Raw genomic sequence first — 20,697 nt, 5'->3', positions numbered from 1 at the left:
CGATAAACGATAATATTGTTTGAAGACCATTTTAAACCAATGTAATGGTAATGACATAATAATGTAAGCACATCCTGCCAAAAATAAATACACTTTATTTTCAAAAGAACATTTAACACTGGAACTGGTAAACAAAATAAAACAACCAAAATCCAAAATAAAATGGACTCTTAGACTCTGTTAACAAAAAATCCACATGAATAAAACTACACACAACATAAAACCAAAGTGGAAATAAAAACTACATTCGACCAAAAGAATACAGATTATGAAGTATGTATACTATATTGCCCTTCAATAATCATCAGATTTAGATAGAGAAGATGGGCATATCCGACTACCTCATGCAATAGTTCACTCCCCCCCTACGCAAAGGAAATGAGAAAGGCACAGGTCAGTGGAGAGCAATGGAGTTGAACCATTTTTCATCCAGTGTCATCAATAGAAAGAGAAAATGGCAGAAAGAAAAAATAGAGCAAATAAAATAAAATGAGGTCGATAATTTTCATTTATCATGTGATTAATTGATTTATTGTTTAGCGCAACAGGCCTACCATCAGTTATGTTAATATCAGACACAAGGATAAAATAGTGATAAGGACATGGACTTTGAACTACCTGGTTATGAATTGATCTGTATAGAAAAAACAAAAAAGGTGGTGGTGAATGTGGACGAGAATTATAATTATAAAGTGGTGAAAAAAACGTCAACTGTTGTAGACAATGTGCATGAATGTCTTACAATTGAAATAAATAGGGAAAAACAGAAAAATATAATCATAAGCTGTGTCTACAGAACACAAGATTCTGACCTAAGCATATTTAACAACTGTATGGAGGAACACTTTACTAATGTGAAAAATAGGATTGTTTGTTGGTGGTGTATATAATATCAACTTGTTAAATCCAAACAAACATAAAGGTACAGAGGATTTTATTAACACCATATTGGCTTATTTCCTAAAATCACACAACCCACTAGAATAATAGTTCACTGTGCCACATTGCTTGGCAATATTTTTTCAAATGATTTGGAAAGTGAATTAAAAAGTGGACAATTAGTAAATGACTTCAGCGACCACCTCCGAGTATTTACATTGTATAATTGTTATAGCAGAAAAAAACAACAACAAAAAACATTTCATGTAAGAGTTAAGACTGATGCTGAATGTAAGAGGTACTTAGAAAATTTTTTAAGCCAAGATCCCTTTTTGTCTTCATACATGTTCTCTAAAGAAAAAAACAAGTGATCTACAGTATATCACAGAATGACAACTCTCTCTCCTTCTACCCCTTTGAAGCACTGTTAAACTGCCCCACCCACTCATTCAGTTTTTATATTCTGTCTCATTAAGGTGGGTCTCCTGAAGCATTGCAATTGAACAGCTCTATCTTTTCAGCTAGGTAAGAATTTTCTTTCTCTTTATAGGATTATTTATTCCATTTATATTATAATTACTGCTAACATATCCATTTTTGTAGCCTAAAGTTTTTTCCCTTAACATACATAAATAATCTATTGTTTTTCCCTTGTTCAATAACTAATCAGAGTAAAGTCAAAAGTCAGAAAATATTGCTTGCTGAGAGACACAAAATGTTAAAGAAACAATAGTTTTCCTACACATGAAAAGCAGATAAAAAAAATTCCAATACTCTAGTGGCTTGCCCCTGAAATGAGGTGAACACATTATACAACCAAACTCAGGTTGTGCTCTAATAATCAAACCCAATTGAATCTGTGGCTGCAACAAGTGTGTTTAGAACGTGCTCCCAAAACAAAAAGGCAGTGTCCCTGTAATAAGCCATACAGTTTTTATTGCCTACAAACAGATGGGGAAACAAAAATAATTTGGCTAAAAAATCTAAACGCTTTATGTGTGCTGGTTTCACTGTGTGGACAAAAAGCCAATGGAAGAAAAGCCACATCTGCATTTGAAGCAACTGAGTCAGTGAAATAGTTAAATATGCTTTTACGGGTCATGTGCGGGAACTTCTTCAAGTCATCCTCCCATCCCTCAATAGCTGCAGGTAGCGGTAAAACAATATTGCATGTTTCCACATATTTTATGGCCTAAAACCTCTGACGAAAGCCAGTTAGAAAGTTGCTAACATGTAAACAAATGGCGGTTCCGGTTTGTGGTGGAACTTGTACCTATAAATCACGCAAAGCCTCATGGGGCTAGGAATAAGATGAACAGTGTCCATGCATATCAGATACCTCTTAAAATATTAATGCCACCACAATATGAATGGCGTAAACAACATAATTAAGGAGTTAGCCAACATGAGTGTCAAGAACGTCACTGAATGCATTTGGATTATGTGTTCCCCAACAAAAACAAAGCCAAATAATTATATTCAAAAAATCCAGTGCAGTTATATCCTCAGGTAGACGGCTAAAAGCTAGTACACAGAGCCAACAGAAGCAGAAAGCTCAATACTTCTATCAAACTAATGGCCAGGAAATCATTATCCACACACAAAATTTATGTCTAAAAAATTTTGCTGAAAGCCTCGTTTCAGTAGAGAGAAGGAACTGACCCTTCAATCAGATGACGTTTTTCTGAAAATCCCTCTTGATACTGGCAGTCCGGAAGTGCTCCGTGCAAACAAGGGGACTTTCCCCACTGATGTGGGTACATTCCTGAAAAAAATCTAATTTAACCAGACACTTCGAAGAGGCTCTGATGCTGGGGGACAATGTAAGGAATTGTGTGGGTTAGTCCATGCTAGAACTCAATATTTTGCAATTTGCAACTTCGGCATAATTAACTTGGACCACAAGTTTAGTTCTAGTCCATAAAAAAATGAGATGAAAAAAAAATTTATTCAATAAACTTACTAGCTAGACATTGTGGTTCCTGCAGTACCACAGCAAATGTACAGGTACTTCAAAAAAAAATTTGCATATTGTGATAAAGTTCATTATTGTCCATAATGTAAAGATAAAAATTAAACTGTCATACATTTTAGATTCATTGCACACCAACTGAAATATTTCAGGTCTTTTATTGTTTTAATACTAATAAAGATTTTGGCGTACAGCTCATAAAAACCCAAAATTTCTATCTAAAAAAATTAGCATATCATGAAAAGGTTATCTGAACGAGCAATTAACCTCATCATCTGAATCAACGAAGTAACTATAAACACCTGCAAAAGATTCCTGAGGCTTTTAAAAACTCCCAGCTTGGTTAATTACTCAAAACCGCAATCATGGGCAAGACTGCCGACCTGACTGCTGTCCAGAAGGCAGCAGTCATTGACACCCTCAAGCAAGAGGGTGTCAATGATGGCCTCTTGGGTAAGACACAGAAAGAAATTTCTGAACGAATAGGCTGTTCCCAGAGTGCTGTATCAAGGCACCTCAGTGGGAAGTCTGTGGGAAGGAAAAAGTGTGGCAGAACGAGAAGAGGTGACCGGACCCTGAGGAAAATTGTGGAGAAGGGCCAATTCCAGACCTTGGGGGATCTGCGAAAGCAGTGGACTGAGTCTGGAGTAGAAACATCCAGAGCCACCGTGCACAGGCGTGTGCAGGAAATGGGCTACAGGTGCCGCATTCCCCAGGTCAAGCCACTTTTGAACCTGAAACAGCGGCAGAAGCGCCTGACCTGGGCTACAGAGAAGCAGCACTGGACTGTTGCTCAGTGGTCTAAAGTACTTTTTTCGGATGAAAGCAAATATTGCATATCATTCGGAAATCAAGGTGCCAGAGTCTGGAGGAAGACTGGGGAGAAGGAAATGCCAAAATGCCAGAAGTTCAGTGTCAAGTACCCACAGTCAGTGATGGTCTGGGGAGCCATGTCAGCTGCTAGTGTTGGTCCACTGTGTTTTATCAAAGGCAGGGTCAATGCAGCAGCTATCAGGAGATTTTGGAACACTTCATGCTTCCATCTGCTGAAAAGCTTTATGGAGATGAATATTTCATTTTTCAGCACAACCTGGCACCTGCTCACAGTGCCAAAACCACTGGCAAATGGTTTACTGACCATGGTATTACTGTGCTCAATTGGCCTGCCAACTCTCCTGACCTGAACCCCATAGATAATCTGTGGGATATTGTGAAGAGAAAGTTGAGAGACGTAAGACCCAAAACTCTGGATGAGCTTAAGGCCGCTATTGAAGCATCCTGGGCCTCCATAACACCTCAGCAGCGCCACAGGCTGATTGCCTCCATGCCACGCCGCATTGAAGCAGTCATTTCTGCAAAAGGATTCTCGACCAAGTATTGAGTGCATAACTGAACATAATTATTTGAAGGTTGACTTTTTTGGTATTAAAAGAATTTTCTTTTATTGGTTGGATGAAATATGCTAATTTTTTTAGATAGGAATTTTGGATTTTCATGAGCTGTATGCCAAAATCATCAATATTAAAACAATAAAAGACCTGAAATATTTCAGTTGGTGTGCAATGAATCTAAAATATATGACAGTTTAATTTTTATCATTACATTATGGAAAATAATGAACTTTATCACAATATGCACATTTTTTGAGAAGGACATGTATTTGCAATACCACATCATTTTCACCGCAAATGCGGTGACGTCATATTACAGTGTAATAAAGAAAAATGAACAGACTGAAAAATATAACCCAAAAAGAACGGGATATATTTAAGTTTTTTGCACTCCCAGACACTCAAAATACACAAAAAAAATATATATATTTAAGGGCTAAAACAGTGACTTTGCATGACATGTAACCTTTAAAATAAGATAATGCAACAAAAATGTCACATGCCAAGTTACAATGTCAATATTTGATTCTCAAATTTCAGACAGGCACATCAACCTCATGGTTTCAAAACTTGTAGAATCGTCTGGCCATGTGTGGCTCTGAAAACTATTGGGGATGCATAGATATAAAAGTTTGGATAGTGATATCCAATATTAATATTGCTATTATAGTCAATAACCGATATATTTATTTTACTGCCCTTTAAACACTTTACAAAAAACACACTGCAGACTTTACCACTGCTTCAGTTAAACTACTCATGTTCCCTTGCTATATCACTATCAATGTCACATGACCAAACAAATATCATATGACCTCATAACCTCTGCCAATTCCCCTCCAGAATCAAAAGGCTACAAGATGGAATAAATATTCCATCTGTTGCAGACAACGTGCATGAATGTCTTACAATTGAAACAAATAGGTAAAAACAGAAAAATATAATCATAAGCTGTGTCTACAGAACACAAGATTCTGACCTAAGCATATTTAGGTCAGTTTCATTTATCGAACCGATACTAATATGTTAAAAAAATAATATCGGTCGGCACCAATGTTAGCATCGATATATCGGGCATCCCTAAAAATGCATTATTAAAAACTAAGCTGCAAATTTTGATTGTGCTCTTTATAGAATCAGAATCAGAATGGAATGTATGAAATTAAATGTGAATCTGTCTATGAAATGATTAAATTGCTGTATTTTGGGCCAAAAATGTCAAAAAAGTGTCACAAGGGACTCAATCTCAAATTGTATTGAAGTGGGAATGCAGAGTGGTGAATGTAATTGGAAAATAAGTACTTTGAAAATGTCTGGATGACTAGAAAGGCGCTACACAATCCATTTCCCAAATAACTTGAACCACTTTGTCTTGTTAAAAAGCCTCAGAGTGACATTTGTTGTAAATTTTAGTTCAATAAATAAATTGAATAAAATTGTTCTTACATTTGAATGTTAAGAGTGGACTTCCTTTCGTTAATGAAGGATTTCAGGTAGCAAAGGTCAAATATCATCTAAAAACTCCCCCAGTTTAGGTCAGGGAATGTGAAGCAGTTGTTTTTAGTTTAATAAACCTCAGTCAAAGGTTAGGGGCATATGTTTCCATGCAGAACTTAACTCTTGTAATTATTTCACTTTCAGCTGAATTCAAAACAACTTCATCTATAAAGAACCTGCAGCTGATTTCTTATACTGTATGCATTAAAATCCTTAAGAAAACAAAAACCTCAAAGGACTATAGAGTCTGATGTTGAGCTCTAACTCTACAGGCCTCATTTAGCATTTCAGTACCACAATAAGTAGTACAGGAAGATCAATGTCATAGGAAAATAATGCTCCAGCATTGACTTCCTACTCATTTCACACTGTAGCATGTAGACAGTTGTCTCATCAGAAAAGCCAGGCTGCCACAGATATCGGGACATTTCAGAAAAGATTTGTTGAACAGTCATAAAATCTCTCACATATTTACTGTACATGAGCACTTCTGCTACACTATCAATACACGTGAGACTCAAATATTGCAACAATGATCCATTAACAGCACCCCTAAATTATGGAGTACCTCAAGGTTCAATTTTATTTATTTTGTATTTGCTGCCTCTTGGACATATTTTTAAGAAATGTAATATCTCTTTTCACTGCTTTGCTGATGATGTGCAAATCATCAGCAAAGAAGTGATTTGCTCCTGCCCCTCAAGGATGTAGTTTTCATGAGGGGCAGGAAGATTTCCTACAGTCTTTAACAGATTACTTAACATAAGTTAGCCAATGGATGAGCCAAAAATTTCATCATCTAAATTAAAATAAAACTCAAGTTAATTCTGTTTGGACAAAAGAGCCTTAGTTAAACCTGATCAAATTTTTGGTTCCCTTGCTCCTTTTTATCAGTCTTCTGTTAGGAACCTTGGTGTCATTTTTGACAGTTGTCTTAAATTAGATAAACAGGTGAGCTTTGTCTTGAAAGCAAGCTTTTTTCATCTGTCCTTTCTAGCAAAGGTTAAATCTAGCTTCTGTCTTAAAGACTGAGAAATGTATCTATGCCTTCATCACTACACATTTAGACTATTGCAACTCATTATATAAAATTGTGGACCAATCTTCTCTACAGCATCTCCAAATGATTCAAAATGCCACAGCTAGACTTTTACTTGGAACCCGGAAATGAGAGCACAAAACACCAGTATTGGCTTCTCTGCATTGGCTACCAGTTTCTTATCGGTTTGTTTTTTAAATTCTTTTATTGGTTTTTAAAGCTTTAAATGGCCAAGCTCCAGTTTACCTTCAAGACCTTCTTCATAACCATTCTGTCTCTAGAACACTTCAGTCAAATTTCATTTCTCTTACATATTCCTAGAACCAGACTGAAAAGCAGAGGAGACCAGGCATTCACTGTCACTGCTGCTAATCTGTGGAACAACTTACCTCTTAACATTAGGTCTGCCCACATTCTGGAACACTTTAAATCACTTCTTAAAACTCATTTTTATTCTTTAGCTTTTCCATAAGGCCTCACATTGTAACTTACTTGGCCTGTCTTGTTTTATTCTTATGTGTTTTATCTGTGTTTTATGAGTACCGTACAGCACTTCAGTTCAGTACAGTTAATATGTGTTTTTAAAGTCCTTTACAAATAAAATTGACATTGACATCAACATTACTTAACTTCTCACTATGCAATGGACATGCTTCACTCACCTCAGCATGCCGGACACTTTAAATGTAATATAATATCCTGCCTAATAGGACTTGAGGTTTGACAAAATTGCCATCTTTTCCTTCCATTTAGCCCCTGTAACATGCTTTTACATGTGCTAGCAATTACAGCAGGACAAGAAACAACATATTCACAGGGTTAGGGACCACAATCATCCAAGCTAAAATCCACAAATATTTTGAGACCCCCTCTAAAAACACTTGTAACTGCCTGTTTTAATAGTTCATACACCAAATGTATCTTAATATGCGTTAATGCGCACAACCATCTTAGCACTGCAGTAGAAGCAGTACAATAGAAGTTTACAGCTACAGTCTTCCTTATTTCTGCTCTCAGGGGTACAGCCAAGCAGTCCAAAGGAAGGAAAATCAAAGGCAAATGGCAGCCAATAGCATGTCAAGTATCATTGTGGCTTGGAGTTTCAACTTCATCATTAATTCTTTATGAAAAAAATTATGAATACGCAATTTTTTTTGCCCATAATTTGGAGTCACATTCCAAGGAAGAATCCATGACAATGTGTGGATCCAGTGTTCAGTCAAATGACTAATGCTAAAGGCTACTTCAATGTTCCATTATTGTGAAACATTTTTGCTCTTTGCCGAAATGCTAAGATGAAAATATGATATAAAACAGTTGAAATAATATTAATTTCCATATGAATATATACACTTCTAGGTATAAATAAATAAAAGCTTATATTCAAAATGTGAAAATTAAAAAATTATATATACTGTGCACTGGGTCAGTCTTTAGAAAAGGCTTAAAAATTGGGGCCCTCAATTTTTTGGAGGCCCCAAATATTTTTTCTTTTTTTAAATGAATGTGTTTTTTGAAGACATCATGCTTTATATGAAACTCATAGGCCATTATCAGGTGAGTTGTATTAATATTTTGGTATTTTTGTCAGTATTAACAATAATTGAAAATTATAAAGTTATGTGAAGGGGCCCACATCCTTATAAATCTGGTTTTATTACATTGTATTCTCATAATTTTTAGTTAGGATTAATTCCAAATCCACTGTAATCTGCAAGATTATACTGGATTTGACTTTTCCGTAAGACACTTTAAACAGTTCAAGGTTTTAATTCATCCAAAAAAATGATGAAAATGCCAATCAAAGTGGTCTACAGAATCCCAGCTGCATGTCTGTTTTATGCAGGTTTCTTGTTGCACCAGAAGCGCTAAAACCACCTCTGCCAACAGTCCAAAAATGATCTGCCTAAACCATGAAACACTTCTTTTACTCTCTAATATGTTGCACCAGCAGGCCACTCTGAAAACACACCAGTAGAGCAACCTCCTCATAGCAGAATTAATTTACATAATCCACTGAAAGCAGCCAAAGCTAAACTTTATGGCATAGAGGGAAGCCTGAACTGCAGGCTGTCTTTGATCCTGGGCAGTGAAACTTCAAACCCAGCTCCCCTCCTCCTCGCCAGAATTGAGAAGAATAGAAGAGCCCGCAGAAAGAAAAAACAAGCAAACAGGGGTCTCTACCTCTTTTTGGCTTTGGGAAGCTTTCGTGCAGGTGAAAAACCACTTTCTCCACAAAGTGCTGGATGTTGCTGTTCTCTGGCCCCCGAACAAACACCATCCAGTCGTGGGTGAAGCCTTCCGCCGTGGGTTTCTTTCTGAATTGGGCGCGATGTCCGAGTTCCAGTTTCACCTGAACAGCTCCCTGCGGTACACAATGCTGCCGAGTTAATCAATACATTTTAAAACAAATATTTATAGAGACATGCATCAATGCGGCTTTATGGTAAATATCGCGACATTAAATGCAGTTTCTCTGGCCGATTCACCTGGGGGGGTATTCTATTAAATTAGCGCTCTGAAATTAGACAAGTGAACAGCGGATCCATGTGACAGGCGAGTCTGCGCACATTTTACTGAACTTCCAGATAAACAAATGAGTCGGACCTAAAATGCTCTGAGATAATTTAACTGTAAAAGAACAACTCTATAGTGATAAAGACAGGCTGACATTTTTCCAGTTGAAGCGCGACAGTTTCCACCTTTAATAAAAGGATGGCGTTCAGCTATTTTAAAAGCAACCTTACTGAAAACAGTAAAACGCTTTTATTTTGTTGGAATTATTTCACCACAGTGTTTTGGGCTACAGTCATATACCCCAATGTTAACTCACAGAAAGGTAGTAACTAGCTAACTGCGGCTGTAAAACCCTCCTTGGAGTAAAGGAGAAAAAAGAAAGAAAAAAACAACCCTCCGCTGGAAACAGATAAATCATCGAACATATATTCATATAAACGCGACAGACTGGCTACTCACCGAGCCGACCATCCTTCAGGCCTCACGTTACTGTTATATCATGGAGAATTAGTTTTAAATGAGATTAAAGGTGAATACAGTTTGCCTGTAACGACGGACATGGTCTCTCCTGGACCCAAGTCAGACTGAAGATTTTCAGAGGCTCGCCGGCGGTCAATTCCTCAGTTAGTAACACCGTTTCCGGTATGCACTTTCAAAATAAATTAAACGGAAGTTCGATTCAGCTTCGGTCGACGAATTATGTTCTTATATAGAATTCCTAAAGGTGTCATTTTAATTTAAATCAAACAAACTCATTCGAATTGAATTACAAAGAAATTCCTCATATTGATCATAATACATTAATAGTAGCAATACAGGCCTTCATATTACAACAACATAAAAAATGTATCTTTTTGAGATGAAGATTTACTTTGTAGAAAGTCCTCTCTTGATTTTGCCCGTGGCAACAGTGGAAAAAAAACAACTTACCTTGGTAAAAACAAAAAGCAACACTTTCTTTTAACAGGAAGAAACATTCAACAGAACAGGGTCAGTATGAGTGGCCTCCTGTCAAAGGACTCCAAAGATAGACAAATAAGGGGGAAAAGACAGACTCTAGAAGGAATTTCTCTGTAAAAGAAAAAAGTATTCATACTTTCTTTTAAAGAGTCTGTAAGGTATTAGTTTAATTAGTGGTTTCATCTAAGAGAAACAAATAACCACATATATGATAGGCACCCGGTGTTCACAGGTGTTAGGGTGATCCTCAATACTACCCGAGAAATAGCTAAAATTGGTGAATATTTGAAACTCTCTCATAATTCAGACACCAAATTTACATTAACATTCATTGAAACACACAGTAAAATACATCTTGGCATCTACCAGCTTCCATATTTCCTCCTTGAGGAAAATCAGTGGCACTCCTGGACTGGCTACTTTGGAAACCCCACCCAGACCCTAGAGTTAAAAATAATTCAAAACAATAAATACAAATAATTTATCTGAAAGTATACATTTGAATATTATCGTAACTAATTTAATCCAAGCCTCTTCAAAAGTTATGCGTATTCATTGTGCTGCTGTGGGCAGGAAGAATCTCTGATAGCAGTCAGTCTTACAACAAATCTCAAAAATCTTCTGACTGAAGACTGTTGATGTATGACATTTTATGACATTAATGACAAACATGCTACCAGTTCAATATCCAAAAGAGGATATTCCACAGCAGGCAGGTCCTTAAAAACAGCAACAGTTGTTGGCAAGCAATGCCAATCGACCTCATTTGCTTTTGCCATTCCACTTCTGCCTGACCCTATGGCTAGAAAGCCAGTAGTGACATTTTAGTCAAAGATATGAATCTTGCCCAGTATGATCAATAGAAGACAATGTTTTAACTTCCCCCTTCTCTTATTTTAGGTTCTTTGTTAATAAACAAAATTAAGCTAACTGAAATATGTTCTCCAGACTTTTATTTTGAGACTGAAGCTCTCCTACTCCATTTCCAGGTAAATTTTAAAAGCCTGACAGTTCAGGAAAATTTGCGCAGGCGCAGCCTGGCTGTACTCATTTGGATCACAGAGAGAGCACGAGATGCAAGCCACCAATAAGAGGAGAGAAAAAACGGTGCTCCCCAACCACAAAGTGTTATTATGTTGCTTTCATATTCCGGGCGGAAACTCGGAATGGAGCGTTTTTCTACAGTTTAAACGCGACCCCATATTTTATTATGAATATTATGACCAGATTCCTGTTACTTTACAGAATAATAAATGAAAGAAGAACAAAATATAAACTTAGCATTCTTTAATGAAAAGAATAAAAAAATGAATGAATGAATGAATGAATGAATGAATGAATGAATGAATGAATGAATGAATGAATGAAAGGGAGAAAGAAATAAAAAAAAATCACACAGAGAAAGGAAGGGGTATAAAAGAAGGGAAATAGCTATTGTGACTGTATGCTCCTTAAAAAAACACTTTAGTAGAACACCGTGGACAAGTCGCCAGTCTACTATCAAGTACAGACACACTTAGTTTTAGAATATAGTACTACTACTACTACTACTACAGTGTACTACTACTACTACTACTACTACTACTACTACTACTACTACTACTACTACTACTACTAACTACTACTACTACTACTACTACTACTAATAATAATAATAATAAATGAAACAGTGAAACAGCAAACATGTTTTTAGTTAACCTACAGAAACTAAAGACCGTTCAGTTTGGTCCTTGGAGGATGCCGTACTTCCATGTGAGTTTACAGCGGTCTGCAGTGAGCTGAATGAGGAAGGTACAGTTTAACAGCATCTATTATTGGCTATGTTTTATTGAAACCGAGGTGTGTATATTGTTCAGCGGCTTTCAAAAGATTGTATTACTGCAGTTAGAGTCGACTGACACGTTCCATTAGCGTGTAGATAAGTTATATCGCTAACTTCTTATCAGTGCACTTATTAGCATGTTGGAGAGAATGTAGACGCCTGCGTTCACTGACTGGAAGCTCAATAAAGGGCTAAAAAGATGAAAACCTTCTCGGACTGTTAGTACATGAAGCAAAATAAGGTCGAGATAACAGATAATCTGTCGGACCGACGATGTATGAAACGCGTGAGCCTCTTATGAATCAGCATGAAAAGCTCTATTTAAAAGCCAGATTTTAAAAAATATGTTGTCTTGAATCATCCCAGCCTTCTGTTAATGTTAAAGCTCTTTGAAAGGTCAGTAATGCTAATGATAAAGTAATTCTTTGCTTTCTTCAGTGATTTACAAAAGTATCACCTCGAACCTTTCCACATTTTGCGAAGTTACAAACGTAACCTTCAGTGTGATTTATTGAGATTTTCTGTGACAAATCGAGTAGGGAATTATTGTACAAAGGAACTAAAATTTTCTTCTTGACATTTTTTTAAACAAAAAATAAAATAATATGAAATATGTAGTCTGAGTCAATACTTTACAAAACCGCTCCATACTTCCAGATGCAGTATTCTGTACTAAATCTCGACCAGCTTTGTACAGACAGCTCTTTTTGCCCATTCTTATTTGAAGGTTAGCTCAGTCAAGTCAGATTGGATGAAGAGAATCTCTGAACATCAATTTCCTAGTCACATTTTTCTCTGCAGGATTTAGGTCCAGACTTTGGCTAGGCCAATCTAATTCATGAACATATGATCTACCATTCATTGTAGCCTGGGCTGGATGCTTAGGCTCTTTTTTTTTGCTGGACGGCAATGCAAGTTTATTGGTATATCAGATTCCAGCGGCAAAGTAACTTTAAATGCTTTACATGATGATACACAGAAGGAAGAATAAGAATGTGTTACAGTGGGATAAGAAAGAAAAGTAATAAAAAAGTTATGAATTCAGATTATGAAGTTCCAGCTATTATAGATCAAAAACAACTCTAAACAGGTGGGTTTTACCTTGATTTGAAGAAGCTCAGGGTTCCAGCAGTCTTGAAGTTTTCTGGAAGTTTGTTCCAGATCACATGATCATAAAAACTGCTCCTGTGAGTGAGCTGCTTCTCTATATTTTGTTCTGATTCTGGGAATGCAGAGTAGACTACAACCAGAAAACCAGAGAGGTCTGGAAGGTTGATACAACAACAGATCTTTAATTTATTTTGGTGCTAAGCCATTCAGTTATTTGTAAACTAACAGTATGTTAAAGTCTATTCTCTGAGTTACAAGGGCCCAGTGTAAGGACTGTTGAACTAGGTGATGTACTCTATCTTCCTGGTTTTAGTGAGAATGCCAGCAGCAGTGTTCTGGATCAGCTTTCCATCCATCCATTTTCAGGCAGCTTCAATCAGATAGCTAGAGCTGTCTGATTGAAGTTCTTTTATGGCTACCTGTGAGGACACTGATACAGTAATCAGTGCAACTAAAGATAAAGGCATGGATGGTTTTCTCTAGATTTTACTGGGACATTAGTTCTTTAATCCTGGAAGTGTTCTTTTTGTGATAGAAGACTGACTTTATAATTGTCTTTATGTCAGACTCCATCTCTACATCCAGATTCTGGAAGCATCTGGATGTTTAAGGAATGTTTATACCTTAAACATTCTACCAATAAATGTAATCCTTTGCGTGATTCTTACTAACTGATGTAAAGTTTCTTCATCACTCAAAGGAATCACTGTCCTTTAAGTAAGATTGAAGCCAATTTTCAGTAATGTGCTAGAAAGTCTGAAACTCCAGTAATATACAGTGGTGAAAAGTGTTGAATAGTGCGCTACGGTCCAGAAACCGTGTTTCTAAAGGTGAACCTCCACTCCAATCTTAGGTCTTCTGCAGCAACTAACAGATTTTCTTCCAGGATTGTCTTGAATTTTGCTCCATCCATCTTCCCATAAATTCTGAGAAGCTTCCCTGACTCTATTAAAGAAAAGATTCATGATGGCATAATGCACCCACTACCATGTTTCACTATAGAGATAGTGTACCCAAATGCAGTAGTAGTTTTCTGCAGTTTTGGTCTCAATTTTGCAGAGCACATTCCTCTTCAAGTTTCTGGTGTAAAACTACGAACAGAAATTCTTATTGCTTTATTTTTGCCTGTTCATTGAAGATTCAATTCAATTCAATTCAAGTTTGCAACAGATGTCCAGAGTCCACATGTTAATTCCTGAAACAGGAATTATCAAAGACAAAGAAAGACATGAAACATCATTCTGGACAGTATATGTATTTGAGGTTCTCACTTCATACTGTATTTTGTGTATTTTGTATTTGTCCAACTGTTCTGGTGCTATTTACCACTGGCAGCAAAACAACCACACAGCATAATACTGCCTCCACCATACTAGATAGTTTGTACAGTGCTTCTATTTTACATCAAACATAGTTATTGGCAGAGAGGCCAAATAGTTCTATCTATGCAATGATTGACCATAAAACCTCAACTCCAAAAGTTTTTGGGTTGTTTTTTTTTTAGTGTGAGCAACAGATATCAGGTGAACTTGAAAGTTGTGCAAACACTTTGTTTTGCTTTATTTTAAAACCTACAAATTGAAATAAATTGGTGGTTCTATAAAAATTATTTCTATAGTTGACATTTATAAGGAAAACTATATGTTGACTTTTTTTTTTTTTTTCGAAAGATGCAACATTAAAGGCTATAAACAATTTTATTTATCGAGACTCTGAATTCTCTCAATTGCAAAGTTTGCAGACCCCTGCTTCAGAGGAAGGCAACAGAAATGTCCGGTTAAAAGTGGAACCATTTAAAATTATTACAAATTTCTAGCACTGTACACAGCTCTCGTGGTTAATTGAAGGATTGTTTTTCTATAAATCTGTGTTGCTTTGATGGCACATTGCATTTCTTTATTTGCAAGCTAAAAAACCAATCATTGGGCAGAGCCCTGTTTAAGTGATCGTAGATCTTTAGTAAAGCAGAAGAGAGTATCCATCTGTTCAGTGTGTGCGGTTGGTTTTTCATGTAGTAAAGTGCGAGTGTTATTTCTGAACTCTGGTTGGCTCAGGCAGCTCATGCATTGTCCCAGTTGTAATACTAATGCAGACCTTGCAGTACAAGCCAGTGCTTTGTTAGTTGACTGTAAAGTAAAACCTGCTGCAGAAGCCACTAGAACAGAACACTTCTATATGGTTTCAGAGGTTAAAGGTTCAGCTTTTCATTGACCGATGAGTTTGAATTACGGACATCAACAATCAGCTTTAGAAAATAATATATGTACTTGTAAAAATTAACCTTTCACACTTCTACTAAACCTACTAAAATCTTTATAGGAGATGGGTGAAGATACAGCAGGATCTGAGATCTGAGCAAATCGGTGCACACCTAGCTATAATTAATATTCCACCTGCTGTTCAACCCTAGCTCTTAAGTGTGTTAGGGCGATTTCCTGCTGCTGAACATTTAGTGAAATCATAGGAATAGAAACATCCTGCGGTAGATCTCTGTGTTTTAGACCCAAAAAGATAAAAGCTTGGGTAGCATTTTACTGATAAGGTGTACTTGCTGACTGACTGAAATGTTTACTTTCATATACTTATCAAAATATGGTATAATGTGGGGGTAAAAACTAAGGGATTGCAGTTTTCTGGACAGCTGCAAAGTTTGCAGGTCAACCTTTAAATAGGGTGTCCTGCTAATTCTGATTTTGCCTGATACCATTTTTTTTTTTTTTGTCTGAAAATACATACCGTGGTTAAAAATAAATATACTAAGTATGTTAAATTTTAGTATACTTAAGCATTCTTTAAATCAGATTAATCATGAATATACAGTACTTCAATTTCACTTAGGATTAGTTAACTTAATCCTAAGTGTCAGGGTATAACATTAAAGTGTGACATTTTGGAACAACTAATTTTGTGCTTCGTGTATTTTAATAGTATTTAAATTGTATTAAAGCACAGTTTAAAGTGTGCTAAGTGTATGTTCACATACTTTTTTGGAACAACTTAAGTTACACTTAGTATACTTTAAGTATATTGCTTTCTATGTAATATAAACGTGCTTGATTAGTATATTTTGAGTGTACAATTTTTGTGATTGAATTACATTTAAAATATATTTAGAATGTATTTTCAGTATATTGACACTACATATTTTATATATTAGTAGAGTGATTACAGTATGCTACAATTACACTTTTGGTTTATTGTAATTACTAATGAAGTACACTTTTTAGTTACTTAAAGTCTTATTATTCTGCTTTGCCATTTTGTACATTATATGCTTCATACACACAGCAGTACCACCAACATATCAGGCTACCAGAACACAGAAGGTCACCACACTTTCCAGGTGAAACAAATTACGTTGTGTATTCAATATATTACCATTTTGGTAACACTTTATTTGATGGGGTGGGGTGTGCATAAGACTGACATGACACTCATAAACATGACATAACACAAGTCATGAACATGAAGGAGTCTTCATCTTCATGACTGTTGTCATGAAGTGCAATTCGGTAAATAATGAGAAGTTGCTTTAAAAGTTGGATTAAAAGTCCATTAAAAGTGACAACTTTGCATTAAAGTGTCATTATTTACAAAATAATTCACATTTGTCACTTTTAATGGACTTCTAATTCAATATTTAAAGCAACTTCTCATCAAAAGTCATTATTTACCAACATCATTATTTCGTGACATCATTATTAGTTTGTTCCTAACAGGTGTTATGTCATGTTTGTGACAGTATCATGTCAGTCTTATGGACGCCCTGTCAAATAGTCTTACCCACATTTCTCAAGAATACATTGCAAATATACTATCACAGAATTGTAAAAATTGTCAATACATTCAAAGTTTACAGACAACATGCTTATGAACAACATGCTTAGAGGACATGAAAAATATTTCACCAAGAACAGAGTATTGTTTTAATACAATGTCACAGTATTCCAGTATTACAAACTGACATTCTCCTTCCTAAGAACAGTGAGGATTAATAACAGAACATTCCCATTCATTGCACCACTGCACTTTACAGAAACCTACAAAAGAGAATAAAACAATAGAGCAATTAAACAGAGAAAGTATTTGTATTTTTAAAGAGTACAGAAAAACTGCAAAGAAAAAAATACGGCTTACAATTTTAGGATATTGTGGACTCGCTATGTACAGTATGTAGCATCATCAGAACTGATGATGATTGGGACCGGCTGCCTGGAGTGAAAAAACATTTCTGGGTGACTTCTTTTCCTGTTTATGTTTGAAGTAGGAAAAAATAGTCAGCAATATGATAGAATCAGTTGATGTTGGCATTAGCTGTTTTAAGTGTGGACTTAAGGGAGACAAACTACCTTAAAAGCATTCCATCCATGATCTGAACACACTGATCTTTCAGGGTGGTGAGGGGAGTTGGTGGTGCCCATCTCCAGCAGTCATCAGATGAGAGGGGGAGGGGGTTCACCCTGAACAGGTCACCAGTCCATCACAGGGTAGAAAGAGAAATGGTAGATTAACACGGGGAATAAATTCTGTCCAATTATTTTCAAATTAAATCATGTTTATTAAGCACTTAGTGTTGGAAACACACCAGTTTTCGCTGTTGTTAAAAATGTGGCTCAGTAAAAGAGAAAAAAAAGCCTTACACTATGAAGACAATGTGGAAGTTCATTCTCAGAACTAGTGTGGTGATCTGGTGGAGCCAGAGCCTCTTATGAGACAGGAATGTCTTTAGATTTTCTCATACCTGATCCCCGGCTTCCTCTTTCATCTTTCAACTTGGACTAGGATGTCACCAGCCTGAATTTACCAAAACTACTAACTATTATCAAGGCCCTCTCCACTTTTAAGACTATTTTGCGAGTAAAAATGGCTAATTTGAACAGCATCTCTTATCTCCTCCGGCTTTGTGGCTGTTCTTGTTTTTATGCCTCTTTTTAAAAAAAACTGAAAGTGTGTATTATCACCATCTAGTCTGGAGTGTGAGCTGCTCACGTTGTTCACTAATACATCTTACGTCATACATCTGAAAATGGATTGGGTAAAGACAGCTTATGTGTTTTAGTTAAAAACTGAAAACAACAGATCATATTCGGAGAGATGTAAAACTGAAGATACCTGCTTAAATGTTAAGGACAAGTGTTGTTTTTGTTGCTGAACCTCTCACTACATTGTCAATGTTTGATATTTTAAGACATAAACACATTAATGACTTTGTTGAACAACATTACATCAAGTTCCACTATAAGGATTGGGGTTTTTTATTCTTTGCTATTTGAACAAAAATAGTAAAAGATTATTAAGGCACCTAAAAAGGCACACTTCATTAGCCTAAATTATACACCGACATGTGATTTAAAACATACTGAAATTTGAGTGTATTTAATAGTTTACTTTTAAGTAAGCACTTTAAAAGTAAACTATTTACTTAACCATTTACTTAAGTAAAAAAAAAAACTTAAGTTTAAAAATCATAGCTATTTATCCCTTAGAGCAGTGGTTCTTAACCTTTTTTGAGGTACCGAACCCCCCAGTTTCATATGCGTATTCACCGAACCCTTCTTATTCCCCCCTGCTCCACAGCTCTGATTGGCTTAACAATGTAACGCAATCCTCTGGAGCAAGTGACGGCAAAGCGGGGCGTCATCACGACTTTTCACAAGTGTGTCTTTATCTCCACGGCAGAGGCTCCACCGAACCCCTGAGACCGACTCACCGAACCCCTGGGGTTTGATCGAACCCAGGTTAAGAACCACTGCCTTAGAGGAAATGTGAAAAATATTTCACCAAGGACAGAGTATTGTTTTTAAACTTAAGTGAAGTTTAAAAAGTTCTATTTTGAGCATATATTTTAAAATTTATGCTTACAGATTTTAACAATATCTGTAAAAGTATATTGTTTAATACTTGAGCAAATATATATTTTGTTCACTTAAAGTATACTTTAATTTAATATATTTCTTAAAAGTTATTTTGGTACAATTATATTTAAGTGTGTTTAAAGTTATGTCAAAATTGGTACAACCATGCTTTTAGTATACTTTGTATATATAGATAGTACACTTAATACTTAGTATAGCCTACTTAAAATGTACTTTTACAAATGTAAGTATATTTGAAATATACTAAAGTATTTTTTTTCACTAGGGTAGCCTTATATTTCAGTGTGAAGTCGCTAAATATAGAGACAAAATTGGCAAGAGCTGGGTGACTATTGTTAACCGTGCACCTCCAGACATGACTTGGTGGGTGGGTCTGTCGGTCAGTCGTCTCACAGCAGAGCAAAAGGGGACAGTGGTTGATTTTCAGACGTTTGCAAAGATGAGATCACTTATTTCCCAAAATTAAGGAAATCAGGAGTGATTTAGTGATGCACCCTTGCTAAAAAGCCTAAAGTAGACCACTCCTTATTCTCATGAGGTCTTGTGAACTTCTAGTAAGGGAGATTGTTTCTGCTTTCAGGTATGAGGTGCAGTAATGGAGAGTTTCAAGACCCGGTTTGATTTCTCCAACCCTCTTATCCAAGCCCAGGTAAGCTGCAGAGTCTGCATATCAAAATAATTGTATGTGTGTATGTATCTATAAACTAGAGTTATACTTTAAGTATATGGCTTTTTATGTAATATAAACATGCTTGATTTGTATATTTTAAGTGCACTATTTTTGTGATTGAATTACATTTAAAATATATTTAGAATGTATTTGAAGTATATGAGCATTACGTATTTTATATATTAATAGTGTCATTGCAGTATCCTCCGATTACACTTTTGGTGTAGTATAATTGCTAATGAAGTACAGTGTTCAGTTATTTAATGTCTTTTTTTCTTTTTTTATTCTTCTTTGCCACTTTTTACATTATATGCTTCATACACACTACAGTACTGCAAACAGATCAAGCTACCAGTACACAGAAGGATCAAGTACAATACACTTTCTTGCTGAAAAAAATTACATTGGGTATTCAATATATTCACATTGCTAATATACTATCACAGAATTGTACAAATTGTCAATATAATAAAAGTTTATAGACAACATGCCTATGAAAATTAGCACAATAAAACAATAGGTACACCTTACAGGAAATGTGAAAAACTTTTCACCAAGGACAGAGTAGTGTTTTAATACAATGTCATGGTATTCCAGTATTACTCCAGACAAACTGACATTTCTCCTTCCTAAGAACAGTGAGGATCAATGACAGAACATTCTCATTCACTGCACCACTGCACTTTACAGAAACCTACAAAAGAGAATAAAACAATAGAGCAATTAAACAGAGAAAGTATTTGCATTTTTACAGAGTGCAGAAAAACGGTAAAGAAAAAAGTATTCACAATTACAAACAACTTACAATTTTAAGACGTTGTAGAGTCGCTACAACAGTTCAGTCATCATCAGAACTGATGATGACTGAACCGGATACCTGGGATGATGACCGGTCCCAGTCATCATCAGAACTGATGATGACTGGGACCGGATACCTGGGGTCAAAAAACATGTCTGGGTGACT

At 35.9% G+C, this 20,697-nt stretch overlaps 2 protein-coding genes across 6 annotated transcripts in view; one reads left to right on the top strand and one right to left on the bottom strand.

The window, feature by feature from the left end:
- mllt3 (MLLT3 super elongation complex subunit) overlaps window positions 1-9,972 on the bottom strand; it is a 105,122-nt gene extending 95,150 nt beyond the window's left edge. For 2 of the 3 annotated variants that reach the window (XM_017310568.2, XM_008434908.3), the window contains exons 1-2: window positions 9,755-9,972; window positions 8,963-9,143 (exon numbers count right to left, since the gene is read on the bottom strand). In XM_017310568.2, coding sequence (XP_017166057.1) covers window positions 8,963-9,143; window positions 9,755-9,766 — 193 coding nt within the window. In that variant the 5' untranslated portion in view covers window positions 9,767-9,972. The remainder of the gene's footprint in view (window positions 1-8,962; window positions 9,144-9,754) is intronic. The other variant, XM_008434909.3, reaches the window with a different exon arrangement.
- Window positions 9,973-11,949: 1,977 nt separating this feature from the next.
- Window positions 11,950-20,697, top strand: part of focad (focadhesin) — an 87,022-nt gene continuing 78,274 nt past the window's right edge. For 2 of the 3 annotated variants that reach the window (XM_008434902.3, XM_008434901.3), the window contains exons 1-2: window positions 11,950-12,046; window positions 19,644-19,712. In XM_008434902.3, the coding sequence (XP_008433124.2) occupies window positions 19,659-19,712 (54 nt within the window). In that variant the 5' untranslated portion in view covers window positions 11,950-12,046; window positions 19,644-19,658. Of the gene's footprint in view, window positions 12,047-18,903; window positions 18,926-19,643; window positions 19,713-20,697 lie in introns of those variants that run through there. The other variant, XM_081599401.1, reaches the window with a different exon arrangement.

The sequence above is a fragment of the Poecilia reticulata genome, chromosome 18 (genome assembly GCF_904066995.2).
Source record: "Poecilia reticulata chromosome 18, P_reticulata-male-v2, whole genome shotgun sequence".
In the NCBI taxonomy this organism is placed as follows: domain Eukaryota; kingdom Metazoa; phylum Chordata; class Actinopteri; order Cyprinodontiformes; family Poeciliidae; genus Poecilia; species Poecilia reticulata.
The sequence above is the reverse complement of the archived record's forward strand: the minus strand, read 5'-3'. Positions and strand labels throughout refer to the sequence as shown.